This window comes from Cajanus cajan, chromosome 8, assembly GCF_000230855.2.
Source record: "Cajanus cajan strain Asha chromosome 8, NIPB_CcT2T_4, whole genome shotgun sequence".
NCBI lineage: Eukaryota > Viridiplantae > Streptophyta > Magnoliopsida > Fabales > Fabaceae > Cajanus > Cajanus cajan.
This window is the reverse complement of record NC_138524.1, coordinates 22,074,125-22,092,333: the sequence shown is the minus strand read 5'-3', so window position 1 is coordinate 22,092,333 and position 18,209 is coordinate 22,074,125. Positions and strand designations below refer to the sequence as shown.

At 29.2% G+C, this 18,209-nt stretch overlaps 3 protein-coding genes across 4 annotated transcripts; 2 read left to right on the top strand and 1 right to left on the bottom strand.

The window, feature by feature from the left end:
• Positions 1-3,707: 3,707 nt before the first annotated feature.
• LOC109788743 (Polynucleotidyl transferase, ribonuclease H-like superfamily protein) lies at positions 3,708-9,954 on the top strand. 2 transcript variants are annotated; one of them, XR_003803018.2, is made up of 8 exons: positions 3,708-3,977; positions 5,145-5,347; positions 6,077-6,157; positions 6,552-6,668; positions 6,806-6,929; positions 7,067-7,268; positions 7,388-7,491; positions 9,335-9,954. XR_003803018.2 is itself a non-coding variant. In XM_029269311.2 (6 exons), the coding sequence occupies exons 1-6, from the start codon at positions 3,762-3,764 to the stop codon at positions 7,265-7,267; spliced, it is 942 nt and encodes a 313-aa protein (XP_029125144.2). In that variant the 5' UTR covers positions 3,708-3,761; the 3' UTR covers positions 7,268-7,373. The 2 variants fall into 2 exon arrangements, 1 of the variants encoding a protein (XP_029125144.2); XM_029269311.2 differs by lacking the exons at positions 7,388-7,491; positions 9,335-9,954 and having other exon boundaries at positions 7,067-7,373.
• Positions 9,955-10,843: 889 nt separating this feature from the next.
• On the bottom strand, positions 10,844-12,644 carry UF3GT (UDP-glucose:flavonoid 3-o-glucosyltransferase). Its single transcript, XM_020347555.3, is given in 2 exon segments — positions 10,844-12,341; positions 12,344-12,644. Coding segments are annotated over 2 exon segments (1,509 nt in total). The 5' UTR covers positions 12,567-12,644; the 3' UTR covers positions 10,844-11,055.
• A 456-nt stretch (positions 12,645-13,100) lies between these two features.
• On the top strand, positions 13,101-17,443 carry LOC109788738 (uncharacterized). The gene is made up of 4 exons (XM_020347552.3): positions 13,101-13,537; positions 15,963-16,166; positions 16,975-17,000; positions 17,086-17,443. Exons 1-4 carry the CDS (start codon positions 13,175-13,177, stop codon positions 17,303-17,305), a joined length of 813 nt encoding a protein of 270 aa, XP_020203141.2. The 5' UTR covers positions 13,101-13,174; the 3' UTR covers positions 17,306-17,443.
• The last annotated feature ends 766 nt before the right edge of the window (positions 17,444-18,209 follow it).

Genomic DNA, 18,209 nt, shown 5'->3' with positions numbered 1-18,209 from the left:
ATAACCTAAAATTAATAAAATATATAAATAAAAAATAATTCTCACGATTTTATAAAATTTAGTTAAATCTAAAATCATTTTATTAAAAGAAATAAAAGAAAAGATTGTACGCACTTTTTTCATAGCCATATTTAAGAGTTCTTAATCATGCCTTCTGTAAAAACCAAGGCGACATTACATGCATGAGTTCACATTAAGATGTTTAGACTTTAGAGTTTAGAAGAAATACACGTCTAAATTGATTTTAAATTTATTGGGTTAATTTGGTTAAAATTGAAAATTTTTGAATAACCACTCGAATATACTTAAACTTGAGTTGATTAGAGTTAGGTATTTATGTCTATTTTTTAAGATAAGATTTAAAGAAAATATTTGATTTTATAAGCGGTGAGATGTTATATATATATATATATATATATATATATATATATATATATAATGAGGAGAGATTCATTTACTCTAAAAGTAAGTTTCAGAAGATTTATTATATTCAATAATTTATATTCTACATTAAATTTTAATGATTCAACCATTAAATTAAATTTTTTTAATGTATAAATCAAGTATGTAAATTTTAATTTTTTTATAAAAATATTTAATATTTTATTTCATTAATTCAAATTGATAAATAATCATAAAATAATTTTATACATTAATTTGAATTTATATAACAAAATATCATATGATTTTATTTTATTTTTAAAATTTGCATGCTTGATTTATGTATTAAGAATTTTTAATTTACTGATTGAATCATTAAATGATATAAAATATGAGTTATTAAGTAGAGTAAATCTTATACTTATTCTTTGAGTAAATGATTTTCTCCTATATATGAAAAATTTCAAATGAGAAACTTTTAGAAAGACAAAATGATTTTTTTAATAATAACTTAAATTGCAATTAAAATAATTAGAGTAATTTACACTCGTAGTCTCGCAACCTTGTATTTTTTTGAGATTACTCCTTCCATTATTTAAACTTATAATGAGACCTCTTAAAAATTTAAAAGATGTTATATTTGCACGTTCTTTATTTTTTCAAGATTGAAAATAATATCTCTCTATTATTTGCACCTACAATAAAATCCTTTAAAAATTAAAAATTGTTACACTCGTATCTCTATATTTTTTCGAAATTACATACCTATCTTATTTTATAACCATCTTTGATTGTCAATTTTGTTTAAGATTATTATCCTATTTTTTATTATGCATTATCTAACTTAATTTACATTCTTCGATCTCTATGATTTTTATTTTTATATTATTTTTAAATAAAATAGGCATGAAATGTCTTGATTTTATTATTTAATTTTTAAATTTTTAAACAAAACACATTTATTATTAAGTGTTGGAGTAAAAGTTTTGCGTAACTATTGAGTATCATGCCTTCATTCATTAATTATTATAAATTTATTTATTATATTTATGTGACATAAATATATATATATTTTTAACCCAGTAAAATGAGTAACGTGCCACCCAATTCGAGTAAACCAAGCTGAGTTCATGCCGAGCTTGGGTCCACCAAGCAATCCTTGCAACTCGTCTTCCTAAACGTAACTCAAGTAGGGATGGCAAAGTGGGTCATGGCCCGCGGGCCGGCCTGTTGGTCCGCCAAAAATTGGCGGGTCAGGTTAATCATTTCAACCCGCCAACCCGTCAAGTTTGTCCCGCCAAGCCCGCCAACCCGCCGGGCCAAATAGCGGGCCGGCCCGTCACAACCCGCCGGCTCGCATAATTTTTTTTTAATTTAATTATTTTTATGTTTATTTTATTTTAATGTAGAAAATGAGGATGAAGATGATTAATTAATTGTATTTAAACTTATTTTGTAGACTATCAAAAAATTTAAATTATAAATAATTTGTAAGTTTATAATTTGGTTTTTATTTTAGTGTAAATGGACTAATTTTTATTTAATTTTATTCTAAGTTTGTAATTTATTTTTGTTGAACATATATTATGTACAATATGTATGCATTTTTAATTTTATATGATTATATTTATTTATTTATAGCAAATTTTTTTTATTTGACCATAAAATATATTTTTTTCATTTTTTTTATTTTTTATTTTTGTAAGCGGGCTGGCCCGCTAGCCCGCCAGCCCGTCCTTAGGCGGGACGGGCTAGCATCTCCAGCCCGTTTTACATTGACGGGCCAACCCGGCCCGGCCCGTTTTTGGCGGGCCAAAACGGGTCGGACTGGCCCGTTTTGCCATCCCTAAACTCAAGTAATGACCAGGGAATAATTCTTGTACCATATATCAAAAAATTCTGAAATACGTTAAAGAGTAACACATCAAAGATAATGTCACCACCCTTCATTATGTTTATGAAAAATTTTATTTTAACTTTATTTACGTTTAAGTAAGTTTAATGAGATAATTTTTAAATCTTGAATTAGATGAAAAAAAATATTCAAAATTATGTTTCAAAATTATAAATAATTATTATTTTGAAAGAATTGTATCAACCCAAATTTATAAGATAAAAGACTAAAATAAATATTTTAAATAATAAAAAATCAAAATAAATATTAAAAATAAAGTAAAAGATAAATATAATTTAGTTTATAATTAAAATTGACATTTAATATCATGTAATTTTTTTCATATTATATTTCGTTATATATATTCAATTGAGAAATAATATCATTATATTACGAATTTTAATTACATAAAATAAATATGATAACAATTATTTATTTTATAATATATCAATTAAATTTTTTTTATCATTATATTTAGGCTTAATTGCGTTTTTAATCCCTCAAGTATTGTAATTGTGCAATTTTGATTCCCAAGATTTTAATTAGGTAATTTTAGTCTATTAAAGATTGCAATTGTGCGATTTTGATCCTTTAATTTTTAATTGAACAATTTTAGTCACTCGAATATCATAATTATGTAATTTTAGTCTCTCCCATTAAAAATTTAATAATTTTAATATATATATATATATATATATATATATATATATACAATATTTTAAAATTATATAATTATTCATCTATTTAAGTTAATGTATATTATAATTTTTGTTATTGTATCAAATGATATATATTTATTATTATTAAATAAATAAAATTTATATATTATTATTTTTATAATATTTCTAATAAATTAATATCAATAATATTATTAGTACATTTATAGATAAACTAATAATTTGATAAATATAAATTATTATATATTAATATACTTTTACAAAAATATAAGTATATTAATTAGAAATATATATCTTATTTTATATATTTATATTTTTGTAAAATTATATTAATATATACTAAGCTATATTTATTAAATTATTAATTTATCTATAAATATACTAAAAATATTATTGATATTAATTTATTAATAATATTAAAATATTAATGATATATAAATTTTATTTATTTAGTAATAATAAATATATATCATTTGATAAATTAACAAAAATTATAATATACGTTAACTTAAATAAACAAACAATTGTATAATTTTAAAATATTATTTATATATATATATATTAAAATTATTAAATTTTTAATAAGAAATATTAAAATCGTATAATTATAATATTTAAAAGATTAAAATTATTTAATTAAAAATTAAGAGACTAAAATTATACAATTATAATTTTTTAAAGACTAAAATTACTCAATCTTAATTAAAACTTTGAAGACTAAAATTGCACGATTGTTATACTTGAAATATCGATATATGTACAGCTTCAAACCACCACGAACTATCCAAATCCAGTGACTGAAGAGTGTAATGGCGCTTCCTAGAGCATGTTTGGCGAAGATTTTGTCACATTGTAATCCAATGTTTCTCTCCCTCTCACCTCTTACCCTGCACCACCCCAACCACCTCTCTCTTCATACAACACACTCTTTCTCACTCTCTGCGTCCCTTTCCACTTCGTCACTCGAGCCTCACTCTCGCTGGAAACCCACGTGCTTGTACCACTCCCAGGGAAAGTGCACCAAGGTTGCAACTTTTTCATCACCCATCAACTTTCACTTCATTTTTGTTTCTGGGTAATCTTTGTTCTGTCCAAATTTTAAGTTTTGCACAATTATGTGTCCCCGTTGTTTTGCATGCCACCTGTTCGATCAATTGTTTCAATGGTAAAGAAAAACATGACTCTATTGCATGGTTGATCACCACCTTTGTATATACATGTATTCAAGTTGATGTATCGAGTGAGAGGAGCGTTTTTTTAACAGGACGAGGTGTAAATTTGTTTTTATAAGCTGGAATTACAATAACAGCATTCAAATATAAGACTTTGTTTATATTATTCTAACTCTCAGCACTAGGCAGACCTAGTGGTTTTAGAGGAATAAATATGAATGATACAATGCACCTGAATGGATGGTTATGACTAAAAGTTATTTGATAATCCACGATAACTTAAAAAAGTCACATCACTATAATATAATCTTAGGCTCATATGACTAATATTCATTCTATCGTAATAAAACCCTTCTCATTTGATATGCACTAATGTCAAATGTCCTAATGCTTAGTAGAAGTATTAATTGCGAAATGGATCTAGTTAATATAGTAGGAATATACAAAAGTATTCAATGCTTTCTGTATTCAGGGATCTAGAGGATAAATTAGGAGGTCAAAGGATTGTTCTTGTGAGTATTAGAGGGGAATCACTTGATTCTGAGCACGCATATGACTGTGTCCTTACCGTCAGTGGGTTTATTGAGAAGTGTTTTTTCATGTCATTGATTTTTGTCAATTGTTCAGTTCCATGTATGATACTTAGTATGATTGAATAGATTTGGCATGTGAGCCCAGCTTTGTGGGAATATAACTAGTTAAGTTGTTTACTTGTAGTTTTGGAAGATGGTATTCTAGGAATGGAATTAGCTTCATTAGGTTGTCATGTTTCCTCTAATGAGTTCTATAACGATGACATGGCACCAGGATAGATGATTTACTGACTCAGGGAACCTAGCCCTTGATTTTTATTTAGTATGCAAGAATATTATTAGATGTCAGGTAATTGATTGGCTTGTGTGTCAGGAAAATATGATTAGCTATTTACCAACTGGAAAATGGTGTCTTTGTTGTATATTGATAATTTTGTTTGTGAATGTAATATTTGTATTTTGTTGTTTCTGCTTTCCAAATTTGCAGATGGATGATCCTATCCACCTGGAGACGTTTAATCATGATTGCTCCAATGAGCTTCATGTGAACATTGCTGAGTTGAACAAAATACACCCTCAGGATCTGGACTTTTTCCTTGTGCTTGATTTAGAGGGTAGGGTTGAGATTCTTGAGTTTCCAGTTCTAATGATTAGTGCAAAAACATTGCAAGTTGAAGACATTTTCCACAGGTTTTGATCTGCCACTTTATAGCATATCTAACAGGTGCAGTGTTCACTGATTGCCTGTGATATTCCTGTTTTTCTTTTGATGATACTGTTTTACTTTTTTTTTTTTTTTTTCTATAGTTCTAGAAATAAAGTTTTAAATGGAAAGAATGTTTCTAGGATAACGTGCTTGAGTTTGCAATTAAGTCATCCCACGAACAATTTATAACTAAGGTGGGCTAGGGTGACAGCAATTAAGGCGACATTTCAATACTCTCCATCATGCCCGGGGCTACCAGCTTGGAGCGTGACAAATGTAGATGGCCCAACAAATGATCTAGGATAAACTCTAATACTATCTTAGAATTTGGGTTCAGGGCCAAATTAATTGTATAAAACTGGTTTGTAAGGTAAAGTCTACTCAAGTTTTATAGGTTATATTTAACTGGAACTAAGTCAGTACCCTTGAGGCTGCAATTAAGGCAGCCCACAAAGGGGTCACAACTAAGGTTGGTTCGAGATGAATGCAATTAAGGTGGCTTTACTACAATATGGATGTTAGATTTTTATTTTTTATAATAGAATGGAATAGTAGATTCTTGAGTTTTGGACCCTTGTCATGCAACTTATTTGAGATTAATATTTTTTGATTTCTTAGGTTATTTTCTTTATAAAATATAATTTACTTATGAAGATCATCAGTTTTTGCTTATCTTACAATTTTACTTTGGCAATCCTTTTCCTGTTTAACAGGTTTGTGAAGCCCTCAAAAATGAGTGAACGAAAAATAAACGAATACATTCAAGGGAAGTATGGAAAATTTGGAGTTCACAGGTATGCAACTTAATTTGCTTATTAATCTAGTTCGTTTTATACTTGTGATCCATATACAATCTTTTCTGTTTTCATTTCCATTTTTAGCATCAGAAGCAATCTAACCAGCAATTAAAAACTCCTCTCCTCGAATTCCCTTTCTTCATGTAGTGATTTAATAGTAATATTTGTATTTTTTTAAGGTTGCCTCTAGTACACATTTGTAGAGATAGTGTCTACTATGACTTGATATGTCTGATAACTGATGAATAATGAGTTAGACTAATGATATAAATAGCTGGTGCACTGGAATCATTTTATTGTAGCAGTTACCAAGGGATTGGTACCTGCTTCTGTCACCTAAAGTGCCACCCAATATAACCATGCTACTTATTAATTGTTTTTTTTTTTCAAGAGTTTGGCATGACACAGCCATACCATTTACGGAAGTTATTCAACAATTTGGAACTTGGTTGATGCGACATCAATTGTGGATGGGCGAGGAACTTAATCGAGCAGCATTTGTAACATGGTAAATATCATTACTTATGGTTTACCTTTTATACGTATTTCCTTTATTTCTAGTGGTACATTAGTTTCCTGCTCTGTATATCTAGAACTAGAATAACAGAATTTGTTCTCTTACATCAAAATCTTTTGCTTTTGCAGTGGAAATTGGGATTTGAAAACAAAGGTCCCTCAGCAATGTGAAGTGTCAAAGATAAAGCTTCCTCCATATTTTATGGAGTGGATTAATCTCAAAGATGTCTATCTGAACTTTTATAATAGGAGGGTGAGTTCTTTAACATGCTCTGCCAAATTGTCTTCTAACAACGTAACAATGCCCCTTGATCTTACTGTGAGTATCCTCCTTTAATTTATGGATCCTAATTTGTGATCTTATATGTTTTGCTTCATAACGGGTATCAGGCCACAGGAATGGTTACAATGATGAAGGAACTGCAAATACCATTGGTGGGAAGTCATCATCTTGGCATTGATGACGCTAAGAACATAGCTAGAGTATTGCAGCACATGCTTCTTGATGGTGCACACATCCAGATTACTGCAAGGAGGAATCCAAGGACCCCTCGAGATGTCAACTTTCTTTTCAAGAACCGTATTGGATAGTGTATTTCTCATTGGACTATGTAACTTTATTTAATACTTCTAATTATGGAATTATCTCGATGATCAAATTATAGATTATAATTTCATAACCCTAACACATTCCCAATTTGGGTGGTACAGGTCTATTAATTCTTTGAATCCAATCGGATTAGAGATGAACTAAGAAACAGATTTTAGAAAAAGGATATCTTGAGCAATTTCAGTAGGTTCATATATATCATCAGGTAACACAAGATGTTAATATATATGCAGTAATTTTTGAATTATTTGATTTTATAACTGTTCTAGACCTTACTTGGATCTAAGGTACACATTGTCCATTGCAACCCTCGAAAAGCGCACCTGTAGTTTTGAAATCTTGTTAAGGCCTTAGTCTCTACCTGCTATTTATATATTTTTCTTAGTAAGGATTAGAAAAATTACAAAAATGATCGCACAACAAGATTGAACTTAGATTTTCATGTTTTTAATTACTTTAACCCCTTCCTACCTAACTATTAGGCTAACCCTAATGTTTACTTGCTATTTATATAACTTCCGTAAACATCGTAAGTAACACCCTTGGTTTATATCACCCTTGTATTTTACCGTAACTTTAAAACTCCATTAACACTATAATCATTATCTGTGATTTATAAAATCCTTATATTTTACTCACGACTTGAAACTCCTGCTAATGTCATATTTAATACCAATTGTTTTCGTAATGTAAGTATTTTACCTACGACTTTAAATTTTCATTAACGCAATATTGGCATTACAAAAACAATTGGTATTAAATATTGCGTTAACGAAAATTTAAAGGCATAGGACCTTAGTTTATAAATTAGGTAAATAAAAATAAAGATATTAAAATTAAACATGGCTTTCCAATTCGACACTGGTATCTTTTACTATCAAGACCATGTTTAGGATCTTGCTTAATATATGGTTAAACATCTGCTGCAACATAGCTAAATTTTTTGATATCCTAAATCTTGCACGAGACCTCAGAATCACAAATTTCATCAGGTTCAAATATGTCCATGCATACATGTCGGCATAAATGATACAAACAAGTATGAATGCACAAATATAATAAGCATCCACTAAAATCTAGTCATAAAACAACAAACACAGACCTTCACATAAATCAGGCATCGAATACTATACTTTTTATTAGCAACTAAAACAGGGACAAATCAATACATCACAACAGACATAAGTAACATGTCCCAAAGGAATATACACAAGAAAACAATAAATACACACGTCAAAATATATTTTATATACCAATTGATCATTGTTTCAAACTTGTTTCAATAAAGCAATTTAATAGTTTTCTTCAAAAATCAAATTAATACACAATAAGATCTAAATTATAGAAATAGTTTCATAAAGTCCAAGGATCACCAAAGGATGCATAAAATTCTACAAACTCTATTGAAATTGACTTCAAATTAGATCCACAGTGAAAAAAATTCTTATTATTCAAATAGTTAGCATCCAATGTTATATTTTTTTTAGAATCTAAAGAAGATAAAACAACAAACTAGAGGAGCTAAAACCTAACATTAAAATTCTAAAGGTAAATGCAGTAATCTACAAAGCTCATTTTGTAATTCTATAAGAAGGGGAGGATGTGGATATCCCACTATACAAACACTAGGTATGTTCAAAGACACGAGATGAGCAAGATCCTAATTCTAACCCTCGAACACGTCTACAGTGTTCTTGACTTCCTAGGGTTTGATTTAAGGAATCTTGATCACTGACCCTATTAGTAAATGAAAATAAAATTGGAATAGAATATCAATGACAGACACTATATATGAAACACCCACTACCAGACCTTCCCAATTTTCTCTTAAAATATGCATGCGTCTCCATCCAGCCCCATGCCCCTTTTAACAAACTTCCATTTGATTCTCCCTCCCCATGCAGTTTTCCAACTATCCTTCTTGCAAAACAAGCTTCTCTTTTGAGGCATTGCATCCCATGGTGATCATTTCTTCAATTCATCCTAAGTGACCCATTCCCCATGCATGCCCCAATTTTTTTATAAACTCACAATGAATCTTTGTGCAGTGTTGGAGGCAAAAAAAGGAAGAAAGTGGAGAAAAATATCTTAGATGGATTGAGAAATTGTGCAGTGTGATGCACACTAAGTTTAGAGAAAGTGCACAATCCTTAGGTTTGCTTCCAAATGGGCCCTTGTAGTAAGTATAAACAAGCATTGATGGGTTACAGAAGAAAGGTGACAATAAACAAACTCCCTCAAAGCACAATAAAAACCCTAAGAAGAAAGGTGACACGCTGGTGGAGTATCTACTTAGGTGTGTTACAGAAGGCACAGATAGAGAGCTTGGAAGAAGGAAAATCTAATTTCGATGGGTTTTTTTTTTTTTGGTTCGTCCCTGGAGTATCCACCGCCGACAGCAGTGACTAATCTCCTCGCTACGTTGGAGGCACCTCAAAGGGTGGGATAGCTGGCCCCAAGATTTAACACGGTTGCATACACAAGGCAGGATTAATTTCGATGGGTTTATAAGAGGGAAAGAAGGTAAAATAATTTTAGCAATTTTGATGTATTCGTAGGAGGGAAAGCTAAAGTATAATTGAGAGGGAAAAAAAATAAAAATTATAAATTTAAAGGTAATAAAATTTAAAATAATATTAATATAATGATTTATCTATGATTTTTTTTTTTTAATTTTTAATTTTAACAAGAATCTTCAAAACTCCAAGTAGTTGTTTGTGTTTTCAAGGGTTTACCTAAACCCACTAGACAACCCCCGTTAAATGTGTTTTTTTTTTAGTGTGCCACATATATATATATATATATATATATATATATATATATATATATATATATATATATTAAATTTGTAAGTTTTATTATGGTTGGTTTCTAAATCTTAAGGTCTCAAATTTGAGTAATTTAATAAAAAAAATATTATTGAAAATGTAATCAAGATCTTAAGGGAGATTAGTTTTCGACGAAATTAATAGATATTCCTGTTAATATCATGATAAAAAATAATTATAAATTTTCATTAATCATCTGGTTTAAATATAAAATTTTATAATCTCACATAGAAGAAATCATAACTTGATACAAAATTAAAAAATTATTAACATAAATAACATTATAAACACAAGTTTATTAATCAAGAAAGCATTATATTTATGAAAAAAGTTATAGATCCAAAAGTTATAAAAATAATAACGCACATTTATATTTAATATTTTCTCCGTTCTATTTTTTTTTTAATATTTAAGATTTTGGAATGAAACTTAAAAAATATAATACGTCTAATTTTATAAAATAAACCATGTAACTTTTTAATATAACCTTTTAAATTCTTATCAATAATTAAATAATAATCAAATTAAAATAAATAAGAATTATTAAAACATCAAACAAAACGAAATGGAGGAAATATTATTTTTTGAAAAGTAGCTATTCTTTTTTAATCTTCTCATAAAATTAGTAAAATTGTTTCCATAAAAAAAATTTATTGATAATCAACAAAATCGGTTGAAATTTCACGCCAACATATATTATGATTAAAAATAATAAAGTAAATAAAAGAACACACTTCTGAATATAGTTACAAATTTATTCAATCCTACAATACTTTTTTTTCTTTCTAAAAAGTACCAAATGAATTACAAAATAACATCTTTACAGACAAAAAGAAAACACACACACACACAAGTCATAAGGCACATCACACTTTAGATATTTTCTCTAGCTATTTTCAAAACATTTTCATTTTCATTAGCTGGACGTAGGGTCAACTCCATCACTTGGACACACAAAAATCTTGAAGATTTTGGACAAACCTATCAATGTAACTATTCATTAGCTTTGGACTACCCCTACTTTCCTTCCACTTGATGTGATTCCTCTTCACCTTAGCACCAACCTCACTATCTTCATCCATCACCAACTTGATGACTTTGCTCAATTCCTCTTTGGAAACCCACCCATTTTCCCCTCTTTGCACCTCAATTGCCATTTCAAGTTCCTCAACCAACAACTTGGTGTTCAAGATTTGGTCCCCAAGGTGTGGAACTAGCACAATTTGTTTGTCACTCATCACAGACTCCCACATAGACCCAAACCCACAATGGTTCACAAAGCACCCCACAGAAGAGTGCTTCAAGATCAACAATTGCTGAACCCAACCCCTTGAAATTACTCCTCTACCCTTCACTCTCTCTTCAAACCCCTCAGGTATCGCCTCTTCCACACTCTCACACCCTTTAGGAGCCTTGAGAGCAATCAAAAAGGGGTACCCTGAAAGCTCAAACCCTAGCAAAATCTCTTGAAATTGCTCCTTTTCTAAATTGATTTGAGACCCAAATGCACAAAACATAACAGACCCATGTGGAAACCCATCAAGCCAATTAGCCCAATTTTCTTCCAACTTCCCCTCAGCTTCAGTTGGCAACACTGGCCCAGTCAAAAACACTTTTTTCCCATATTGTGCTCCAATGTAGTCACAAAAGTTACCCTCAATTTCACTAGTAGTTCTGATTGCTATAGCATCACTTTCTCTCAAGGCACTTGTAATGCGATCATAAAATGTCATGCCTTCACCAAAGGGTAGTGAAGTAAATAACAATGACCTTGCTTCGGATCCTTTAAGCACTACTTTGGACGAAGGGTACCCTTGTGGTGGATGACTTAGCTCTTCCTCAGTAATTGACCTATCCTTGGGAACATTCCTTGCAGGCACAATCACAATAGCTATGCTAGCTGCACATACAACATTGTAACAAATCGCTTTGATGCCAATTCTTTTTGCTATTTGGGGTATCCAATAAGCACTATCATACAACACAAAATCAGGTTTCATTGCACTAAGTGTTTGGTCCACTTGGTCACGGGTTTTGTCCATGGCTATGATTAGTAAATGGTTTAAAGAAATTGGTATCTCCGAGGCAGTTTCGGAGCCATAAGGGAGACCTTGAACGTGAGGAATGGTGAGAGTGTGGAATGTGATGAGGTGAGGGTACTGGTTGAGGTGTTGGAGATGGAGTAGGGCTTTTTGGGGTAGTAAGAAGGTGATTTTGTGACCCTTTTGGCTAATTCATTAGAAAGGTGGAGGAATGGGGTCATGTGACCTGTGGCAAACCATGGGAACATGGCTATGTGAACAAGGTTAGAGGTGTTTGTAGTTGTGGTTGTGGCCATTTTGGGAGGCTTCACTTGTTTCTTGCTTCTTGCATTCAATTTCAAGGGGTTGCAATAATATAGGATTATATTATTATACACGTACTTTAGCTTTTCTAATTGAAAGTTTGACATGTTTAAATTTTTTTTTTTTTGTAGAAAACACAAAAAAAGGTTTTATAATGTATTGATGGACTACGATCTTTTAGGAGGAAATAAAACCTTGTTCCCTAAATATCGGAGATATTATGCTCATTTTGATGTGATGTGCCTTTCCATTAATTCCTCCACCAAAATCCTAATTCCAAAGTCTTAGAAGATATTTTCATACAAACTTGAAACATGTATTTAAATACGACAAGAACACGGATATTTTTTTCTTTAAAAAAAAAAACTCAAATTCTTCCTTCTTTATTTCTAAGTTTATAGCAATTTTTCTATTTTAAAAAAAATCCTCGAATTGTCTTTTTTTTTTATTGATATTTTTTTTATAAAAAGTTTTAAATTTTCCCTTTTTCATTTCTATTTTTATAAAAAAAAAATTTAAAAAAATCTTAAATCTATATATTATAAAAACATATTCATTTGTAAGTATTCCCGATAGAATTACCATAATTTTGTAGATGTGGTGTCGGTGCAGCATAAAACTTGACTAACATAAGAACCAAATCCATGTTTGGAATATCCATTCATTACCAAATTTCCTTCATTCTCTCTCTCTCTATTTCTTCTTCTCTTCTACTATGTTGCAGTCTCATCAGCACCTTCTCTTCTCAACCCTCCCTGTTCCTCTCTCACTCACCCATCATCACCACCACCACCCTTCACCATCTCTTATTTTTCTCCATAGACCCATCACAACAACAACAACAACAACAACAACAGTTTCAGCCATTCCTTATGATGCATGGCTTGCACAACTCACAACAACACAAGAATTACTGGGAGGAGGACCCATTGAACTCCCTTTTTCCACTCCTTCAGTTTTCACAGATGAGCCTTCATCTTCTACCCTTCAGCTTGCTTCCACCCTCCTTCTCTCAGGAGCCATTGCTCTCTTCCTCTTTCGCTCCATACGCCGACGGGTCAAACGTGCCAAACAATTGGTATATATACACCATCTTCTTCTTCTTCTTCGTGGAATTTATTAAGCTTACTATATTTTGTGTTATCATGTTCGGTCATTTTTTAACTTTTGTTGTTAACACACACATGTAGTGTGTATGCATGGAGTTTACCAAAGATTGTTTGGTTAACAAGAATTTTATATATCTCTTTATATATATTAAACGCGAATTTTTATCATTTATAAATATCTTTTTTAACAATTTTTTATTAGAGAATTTTTATAATTTTTAAATTTTTTTTTATATTTAATTCAGTTTATATTTATTATAGTTATAATTAATTATAAATTAAATTTTAATATTTTAAAAATAAATTATTAATAAATAAAATAATATTATGTTATAATATAAATTGTTTATCATAAATTTAAAACATAATTTACATATTACCATAAAAAAATGAAAAATATAACTTATTTGTTTAAAGATATTTATTTATATAAATTTTAGATATAATTTATATATTTGATCATAGTATTTATTTATATATAATTTATTATAAATTTAGTTATATATAATTAATATTTAGCTTGTGTATCACGCAAACCAAAATACTAATATATATATATATATATATATATATATATTAATTTCAATGGTTTATCAAAAGTACCGTTAACATTTTATAAACTAATCATTTCTTTTTCTATTTATTTGTTTATCATTTAATTAAATAATATTAAAAATTAAATCTACTCACTTCTCAAATCCTAATTAGAGAGAAAAAGTTTCTCTCATTAATTTTAAGCATTTATTATTTTTTCACCTAAAAATATTGTTAATTAATTAGAGATATTTTAGAAAAAAATAATTAATTCAAGAGACAATAATTAGAAAATGTCTAAATATAAAGACGCAAAAAACCAAATAACTAATTACTCGAGAGATTCAAGACTACTAAAAGTAGTGCATTAAGTTAGTTAATTAATAATGTCATAAATGTAAACATTATTTTAAAAATTCACTATTAAAAATATTTCATTTTTCTATGAATTTTCCTAAAAAAAAATATTTGTAGAAATATTTTGCGAATTTTCTTGCAATAATAATTTCACAATTTTTTTTTATGAATTTATTTGCGAAAAATAATTTACAGATATTTCCTACAAATTTTTTTTATGATAAATAATCTACAAGAAATTTTTGCAAATTTTGCTACAATTTTAATGATCATAGAAACTTTTTTTCATGATAAAAATTTACAAAAAATATTGTAAGAATTTTATTTTGTTTCTTGCAAACATAAATTCGCAAGTAATGTTTACTAAATGGTAGAAAAATTTTGCAAGTAACTTTTCTTGCGGATTTTCCTACCAATTTTAATCTGCAAGAAAAATCAAAAAAATATTTAAACTTATAAGTTTAATATTTTAAAAAAACTTCAAGTCCCTCATCGATTGAAAATAAAACAATTAAAGAGTATATAAGTTAGGGCAACACTTACCTTACAAGTTGATTTGTATGGTTGAGTGTTAGGCTTATAATCTACAATCTTAGAATTTAAAAGATTATGTATCACATGTTGGAGGCGTAGAAACAAATGTTTTGAATGAATTCATTGTGAACATTTAAAAATTGAAGAATTATTGATAGAATTTATAGTAATTTCTTTAATTTTTTCGTAAAAAATATTATTGCAGAATTTTCTGCGATTTTTGTTTTGCAGGAAACTTTCCTGCGAATTTTTTTACAAAAAATTTCGCAGGAAAATTTCTTGCGAATTTTAAAATTCGCAAAAACATATTATTCACAAAGGCCTGCAGATAACATTTTGCAGAAAAATTTGTAGGAACAATATTTTCTGCGAATTTTTATGAAAAATTCATAAAAATTCGCATGAAAAGTCGCATGTATTAAGAGAAATTCTAGTAGTGATATCTTTTTAATTAAGTGATTTAAATTATAAGTCCTAAATCAAAGGTGTTGCCTAATCCTTTTAATAAGAATCGATGTAAAGAAAAGGTAGTAAATAAAACTTTTTTTTTTTCTTTCTTTATCTAACTTATCATGTGTCGTGATTTTTTTTTTTTTTTAAAATCAAACCTAAAAAAACTATATGTTGGTCTATATTTTTAGCATATCAAATGAACTTTACACCTTTTTCAAAAGTTCCACCAGAGTTTAATTGTATTGTTAATAGATAATAAATGCATTCACCAGAATTAAGTATAAGATCTCGAAATTGTCTCGAAATTTTGAATAAGGTGGACTCAAGAGAGATGAATGTTCCGGAGCATGACTTTGTGTTAAAATAATCAAGTAATTTTTAAATTTCTTATGGTTTTGTTGATATGCATAGTGATATGACTTTGTACACGTTAATTTGCAAAGTGATATCACTTAAAATGATGTGTTAACTTTGATTCAATCTATATTGTTCAATGAAATGGTTTGGTGGTTCTAGAAATTTAGGTCTTCAGGAGTGAACAAGTCACTGGATAGCTTGAATGCTATGAGGTCAAGTTCCATCAAAGCCAAGAATCCACCTTCACCTGACCAAGCATTGTTAGGGGCAGTTATAGCAGGTGTTATTGCTGTTTTCCTCTACAGGTTCACCACATCTATTGAGTCTTCTCTCGGACGCCAAACACTTTCAGATAATTTCTCAGTCAGTATCACTTCCTTTTCCCTCAAATTTCTGTCCTTAACTATTCAATTTTGCTGTACACTAATCTATCTTAAGAGATTTGTAAAGGGAAAGTTATTTTAGTACCAGAGTAAGAGGAAGATATATATATTAAACTGAATCTTAATATAAAAGGTTAAGATCAAAATATATGTCATATTTCTTTTAAATAGTCATGTGACATTCAAGAATTTTTATAAGGTTTAATGTTTATGCACTCTGAGAAACTCTATCAATCAATCAAAAATTAATATTTGTTTGGTAGAAGGATTCTTTTTACTTTTTTAGGAATTTGGGGAAGTCATTCCTATATTTGGTTTACTAATTGAAAAATAACATTCACATGAACTAGTGTTCCTCAGAGTTGGTTTTTACTCTCTCTCTCTTTTTATTTATTTATTTTTATTTTTATTTTTTAATTTTATTTTATGAAATTGATCTTATGGGTGACATGAAAATCTAACATTCTCCAGTTAAATAGAAAATTTTACTAAGCTAAAATGTAATGTCATGTTATCTTTATTTTCGCATTTATTTTCGCATTTAATGTAAACATTCCAATAATACTTATTAGTAATCAAACAAATTTTAATCATTAACAAAGATTATGATTTTCAGGATTTATAAACTTTCTTGTGTATAAAAAATTCTCTAGTTATTATAAAAGCTAACAAATTTATTATCTAAAGTAATTTATGATTAGATGATAATATAAAATTGATTTACACCATCCCTGCATGACCATTAAACCCACCTTATAGTCTGACAATGAAAATGGTTTGCTTTTCAGGTTCGTCAGATAACAATCACTATAAGGTAGCTTCCATAACTTGTCTCTTTTTTGAAGGCCTTATAGTTTCATTTATTAGGCTTCTAACAATCATATGATAATTTCTCACAGGACAATAATAAATGGCTTGTGCTACCTTGCTACATTTGTCTATGGCATCAACTCTGTTGGTTTATTTCTTTATTCTGGCCAGCTTGCCATGGACACCATTGTGGGAGGCTCAACTGGAAAGGAATCTGAAAGCAAAATCATTAAGCAGCAAGTTCAGAATCTCACAAATAATAAACTGAGCAACACAAAGGAAGATCAAGGTTCAAATAATTCACTATAATAGAAGCCTTGTGCTGAAGATAATATATGATTCAGGAGTTATACTCTATGTATTCACACAAACCTGTCTTCACCAAAAACCAGTGTATTACCACTTATTCAAAGACAAAAATACAAAGCATGTTGCTTATTGCTTATACTTGTAATCAGTCCTCTTGCATTTTCATCAAGAACATTAAGCAGCTGCTTGCATGGTTGGGTTGTGTGAGAATGATGTGTATATGATATAGTTCTCGTTCTCTCTTATATAACACTGAACTTTTATTACGCGAAAATTTTAACAGATACAAAATCAATATTCATTTTTTTAGTCTAAGGTGGAGAAAAATACATAAAATTGAGAATTGAAAGTTTCATATAGTCTATGTGGAGGAGCACTTCACTGTCACAAGCAGGGAATTACTCTCATCCAATGGGAGCTATGAAGATATATCCCAAATAAGACAACCCGGTGAAATGGCAATGGTGACCATACTAAGTTTAGGGTTATATGAAAATCCTCCTGGAATAAGCAACCCTGTTCTAGAAAGAAAGGAAAAAAACACGAAGAAAGAAACTGTTTTCATTATCAAAAACTCTAGTAGATGAGATTTGTGTGAAAAATTCCATAATAGATGATTTTAAGTGAGAAGTTTCCTAACAATATTTGGATAGAGGAACTAAATTTCAGTATCTTTTTTAAATTATTAAAATTAAAAAGATTAATTTTAAATTTGAGAAGGCAAAATAAACTTGCCCCAAATTTAAGGATTAAAAAAATATTTAAGAAAAAAATGCCTAGATGCAATGAAAATTAGTTTTGTGAAGTTTTTATCTTGGTGAAAATCTTGTTTTTATAGGTATGTGGTGAGGAATTCTTGTTTGCTATCTCTCTGGATGGGAAGGAGAATTTTCACTAATTTCGA